This window comes from Eschrichtius robustus, chromosome 2 (assembly GCF_028021215.1).
Source record: "Eschrichtius robustus isolate mEscRob2 chromosome 2, mEscRob2.pri, whole genome shotgun sequence".
Lineage (NCBI taxonomy): Eukaryota > Metazoa > Chordata > Mammalia > Artiodactyla > Eschrichtiidae > Eschrichtius > Eschrichtius robustus.
This window is the reverse complement of record NC_090825.1, coordinates 45,649,459-45,655,525: the sequence shown is the minus strand read 5'-3', so window position 1 is coordinate 45,655,525 and position 6,067 is coordinate 45,649,459. Positions and strand designations below refer to the sequence as shown.

The 6,067-nt window shown below is 38.6% G+C and overlaps 1 protein-coding gene across 1 annotated transcript in view; it reads right to left on the bottom strand.

Moving 5' to 3' along the window:
• Window positions 1-464: 464 nt before the first annotated feature.
• Window positions 465-6,067, bottom strand: part of RAB3C (RAB3C, member RAS oncogene family) — a 277,486-nt gene continuing 271,883 nt past the window's right edge. Inside the window, exon 4 of the mRNA XM_068532979.1 lies at window positions 465-652. Coding sequence (XP_068389080.1) covers window positions 465-652 — 188 coding nt within the window. The remainder of the gene's footprint in view (window positions 653-6,067) is intronic.

The following is a 6,067-nucleotide window of genomic DNA, read 5'->3' as shown; positions in this document are numbered from 1 at the left end:
GTAACATTTCCACTTGATTTTCGATTGAGAGTAAAGCAAATAAGGTCTCCTGAGATCTCGCCCTGCTCACACCACACACACAACCAGTTTCTTGGTTATTATCCCTACAAGTGAATAGTATAATTTGAACCCGTAGCCCAAAACTCAGCTGTACTGAAATTATAATCGGAGGTCCCAGCAGTAGCTTAATCTAAGAAACCCGAAACCAAAAGAGCCTAGAAGACAAATAACAAATCACATGCAAACATCAGATGTTTATAGATGGATAGTCCTTACAAAGTTAAGATCACATATTTGCCACTTATTAACACCGGAAATCTCCCCGGAATTGAATGCATGTTCGAGCCACAGACATCAAAGATTTCCCTCAAATAATTATTAGGCAGTATAAATGAAGGCTAATTGACCATTTATAAATGCTATATTTAGCAACCAACCCCTGTGGAGCTGCCTGTACCGGGACACTAACAGCCACAGTTGGGCTGCGGTGGGGGAGGGGTTTCCCTGAGCCTCGTGTTCTGCTTTGCGGCAGTGATGGCTGGATCTGTCTCCAAACTCTCGGACATTTTGTCGCAGATGATATCCACGAGACGCTCAAATGTCTGCTTCACATTAACGTTATCCTTGGCACTTGTTTCAAAAAACTCAAAACCTGGAAGAAACACAAAGAAACACAGCTTGGTCACTTCATACTTCTGCTGAAATTAAATGGGACATGGTGATGGTAGGATGGCAGTGGCTGGTAGGTTTGGTTTGGGTGGGAGATGAGAGGCAGGATGAGGTGCCATTTGAACAAATGCTACCATCTTGCTATCCATTAACAAGAGTTATAAAGTGGAATGAATGATGTTCACATCTTATTTTTCTCTAGACAAAAAAAAAAAAAAAAAAAAAAATGCCTTGGCTAGAGTTAGTAAGGACGACATGAAGAATCCTTGACACAGTCTGTCTCTGCCATCTCTTCCTACAACCCCTGGATCAGCATGCAGCCTCTTCTAATCTTTTCTAGGTCTGTGGTTATTTGGCATTTTTTTTTCTTTCCTCATTTCAGATTCTACCAAAGTTATTAATTTTCATTTTTTCTTTAACTTGAGGCTTAGAAGACTTCATGTTCATATTCTGCTGTGAAAGGGACTCCCAAACTCCAACATAATGCAGCTCTAACTTTTTCCATGTCTGTCCTACTGCTGCCTAGTAAAGCGTTTGAGGGTAGGCCTTTGGTAAATTTCCAGTGTTTAACTGGACATAAGGTGGCACTAAAGAATCATTGGATTTGCCCTAGGCGTGCTTCAACCTCCTTTAGGAAATTTGAGTGGTGTTAGCCTAACAGCCCTCCGGGGCTTTGTATACCATTGCAGCTAGCTACTGGTGCTGATTTTTCCATATCTTCTGTTATCTGTGAGCAGCAATGTTTTATCAACATCTGGGAAAGCTGCCAGAAGTGCAAGAGGTTACAAAAAAATGCAGTGACAGTTTCACGCGTTGACTGATGTGTCACTGTACCTGGATAGAAGCAGCCTTAGTACGCTGCTCTGTACACAGCCTTGTCACTCTATTGTTTGTATTCACATTCCACGGGCTGAGCTTGCCAGTCAGTTGCCATGACAACCTCCCCACTAGGCCAGCCAGAGATTGCTCTGGTCCATCCAGGGGATGTTGATTTAGGATGTATTGGGTTGAACACAGAAATGCTGTCCTAATCCATTCTGAATTTTACACCCTATAAATCCTTCTGGTTACATCTGGACCTATCTCTGAGGAGCCACATGGATTCAGAATGATTAAATCATGTGATTTCATCCCAGCTCCTGGGGCCAAAAGAGAAAAAAATGGATTAATACTTTGAATCCATGTCAAAATTGCTCTCATGAGCTAGAAATACTTATTTTCTTAAGCAGTATTGAAGATAAACAACAAAAAGCAATTTTCGTTAGAAAATTTAAATTTAAATTAAAAATTTCAATTTTAATTAGAAATTAAAATTTCTAATTTAGTTAAGATAGATGACTATATCTGAGCTCGAATTTCTTTAGTTACTGTATTCTATTGTTAAAATCCGAGCGAGTAACCACAGGATTTGAGCTGAAGGAGCGAGCATGAATTAAGCCAGGTTCTATAAAATAGCAGTGAATATTTCAAGCCCTCTTTGCCTTGTATTTCCCTTTCATTTGTCTCTCTGGATAGTGTTTATACAGCTCTCTTAAATTCCTCATTTCTTTACAGAAAATGCTATCTGGCGTTAACAGATTTCTCTTTTCTAATGTTTGCAGTCTAAAGGGCTAGATCATTCACCTTTCAACAATTTGATCCAGATTTTGGAAAGCGCAATTGCTTAGATACTTGCCTAGATGTCAGAACTATTTCCATCCTTGTGGGGATTTTCTCAGTGTTAACAGGAGGGTGCTTTAAGTCACAAGATACCAAAACCCCACTGAAATCAGGATCCCTAGATGAGATTTGTGACAAATTATGGGATTTTTTTTCTCCAAAGGTTTCATTTTTCTCTCATCTCTTCTGCTGACACATCTTTTATTTATTAGCATGATTTGGGGGAAGGCACTGAACTTGAAGGGTATCATAAAAGATTTGGCCATTGTAAAACCACAGTAATCCATGCAAACCTTTATTAAATGTGATTCTTTTAATCTGGGCTTTGAGACACACAGTGTTGCTGGTGTACAACTTGAGGTCAGTAAAATGATCCTTGAGCCCAGGAGCCAGAATGCTCTGTGTCTTGACCTTAACCTGGAACCCCCGGAAGAGAACACCATAGTATAACAGCCCTCCATTTATCCAGCATGGATGGAGAAGGAGGTGCCATAATGTGGTGAGAGGGATGGATTGTCAGATAGGAGATTTAGCCATAGGAGCAATACTTACTGGCTTTGTGACCATGGGAAAGTCATGTTTTTATTCTTATGTTCCTTATTTATGACATTTGTCTTACATTAGGCTCAAATGAGAAAATATATGGAAAAGTGCCAAGCAAACCAGAAAATGCTATTATATAATTATATAATAATTATATAATTAAATAATACTATTATTATAACAATAATAGTAAGAAACTAACATTTGGGTGGTTACTGTAGAACAGGTACTATTTAAAACACTGTATCTGTAAGGTAGGTGCCAGTATTTTCTCCAGATTATTGATAAGGAAATAGAGGCACAAAATGGCTGAGTACTTTGCTCATTTACTTGATCAGCCAGTAATGGCAAAGCTGGCATTGGAACTAAACCTGAACATTCTCTGCCTCCTTCAGATACTCTGCAGAGCCTACTGTTTGGTTCCAGTTGAATTGGAAGTCCTATGTTAAGTAATACAACAAATTTTCATCAATTTAAATAGTTAGAGAGTGATTAACTAGATTTAACACTCCGGGTGAAACACATGAAACATCTTTTCTTAATGATTCCAGAGGTACTCTGGTATTTTGTGCTGCTTAAGGTTCATCAAGGTGGCCATCAGGACAGCTGTATGTCTATAGAGAAATATGTGAAAGGTTCTGGAAATTAGGCCTCCTCTCATTGACCACATGTGCTGTTTGTCATAAAATGGGATATTCAGGATCAAACTCAACATCATTATTTTAGCATATGGTTGTTTGGATTCAGGGCAAAGCAAGTTTACCGTGCAATAAATGATTCTCCATCCAGGGGAATCAGTATCTTCATCCAAGCAACTGTATGTGCGACCACACTCCACACCTATGCGTGTCCATGGTGTTTAAAGCTCATGGACTAAATTGTAACCACAAATTCAAACACTTCAGCCTTTATTCTTCTATTGAGTCATTGTTGGGTTTTATGGCCATTACCTCCCAATGTATCATACTAACTTCAACTATAGCGGCATGACCTTGTTCTTAGAAATATTTAACCTCCCACTCATACACATGAACATCAGTGGAAAGCCAGCACTTCAGTCAGTGATCCCTAGGAAACAGTCTTTTTCATAAAACTTTGAAGATCATTTCCAATTTACTAGGTAGGACAGTGTGATTCGGCAGATCAAATAAGTAGCCCAAGGTCACAGAGCAAGCTGATTGTGAAGGGTGACAGAGATCTCCTAATAAATAGGTTACTGACTTAGCCTACAGCCTTGGACACCTGTCCCTCAGACTCTATCATCCACTATTAATAATTGCAGCATACACGTTTTCATTAACAAATCAGTGAACACTTTCAATTAATCACAGAAACACTGATCATCCATTCTAATTTCTCTCTAGCACAGATAGCACTGTTCCCAAGCTGGATTAGCCTTGCACCACGTTTCAGAACATCTCCTTTTTAAAAAATTTTATTGGACTATAAGTTGATTTACAATGTTGTGTTAGTTTCAGGTGTACAGCAAAGTGATTCAGTTACGCACATACATACATTCATTCTTTTTCAGATTCTTTTCCCATATAAATTATTAAGAATATTAAGTAGAGTTCTTGCTGGTTATCTATTTTATATAGAGTAGTGTGTATATGTTAATCCCAAACTCCTGATTTATCTGCTGCCACCATGTTTCCCCTTTGGTAACCATGTTTGTTTTTGAAATCTGTGAGTCTGTTTCTGTTTTGTAAATAATTTCATTTGTATTTTTTTAGATTCCACATATAAGTAATATCAACAGATATTTGTCTTTCTCTAAGTGTCTTACTTAGTATAATAATCTCTAGATCCATCTTAGTATAATAATCTCTAGATCCCTCCGTGTTGCTGCAAATGGCATTATTTCATTCTTTTTTATGGCTGAGTAATATTCCACTGTATATATGTATCATATCTTCTTTATCCATTCCTCTGTCGATGGACAATTAGTTGCTTCCATGTCTTAGCTATTGTAAATAGTGCTGCAATGAACATTGGGGTGCATGTATCTTTTCAAATTATGGTTTTCTCTGGAAAAAATCCAGGAGTGGGATTCCTGGCTCATATGGCAGCTCTATTTTTAGTCTTTTAAGGAACCTCCATACTGCTCTCCATAACAGTTGTACCAATTTGCATTCCCACCAACAGTCTAGGAGGGTCCCCTTTTCTCCACATCCTCTCCAGCATTTATTGTTTGTAGATATTTTGATGTTGGCCATTCTGACCATTGTAAGGTGACACCTCATTGTAGGTTTGATTTGCATTTCTCTAATAATTAGTGATGTTGAGCATCTTTTCATGTGCATTTTGGCCATCTGTATGTCTTCTTTGGAGAAATGTCTATTTAGATCATCTGTCCATTTTTTGACTGGGTTTTTGGTTTTTTGATATAGAGCTGCATGAGCTGTTTGTATATTTTGGAGATTAATCCCTTGCTGGTTGCTTCATTTGCAAATATCTTCTCCCATTCTGTGGGTTGTCTTTTCACTTTGTTTATGGTTTTCTTTGCTGTGCAAAAGCTTTTAAGTTTAATTAGGTCCCATTTGTTTATTTTTGTTTTTATTTTCATTAGGAGGTGGATCCAAAAAGATACTGCTGTGATTTATGTCAGAGTGTTCTGCCTATGTCTTCCTCTAAGAGTTTTATAGTGTCCAGCCTTACGTTTAGGTCTTTAATCCATTTTGAGTGTACTTTTGTGTATGGTGTTAGATAGCGTTCTAATTTCATTCATTTACGTGTAGCTGTCAAGTTTTCCCAGCATCACTTATTGAAAAGACTGGCTTTTCTCCATTGTATATTCTTGCCTCCTTTGTCGTAGATTAATTGACCATAGATGCAAGGGTCTATTTCTGAGCTTTCTATCCTGGTCCATTGACACAGCAATTTGTCTTTGCACCAGTACCATACTGCTTTTTTTTTTTCTTCTAATTTTATTTATTTTTTTGGCTGCATTGGGTCTTTGTTGCTGTGCGTGGGCTTTTCTCTAGTTGCAGAGAGTGGGGACTACTCTTCGTTGCCATGTGTGGGCTTCTCATTGCCGGGGCTTCTCTTATTATGGAGCACGGGCTCTAGGTGCACAGGCTTCAGTAGTTGTGGTGCACAGGCTTAGTTGCCCCATGGCATGTGGGATATTCCTGGACCAGGGATTGAACCTGTGTCCCCTGCATTGGCAGGCGGATTCTTAACCACTGTGCCACCA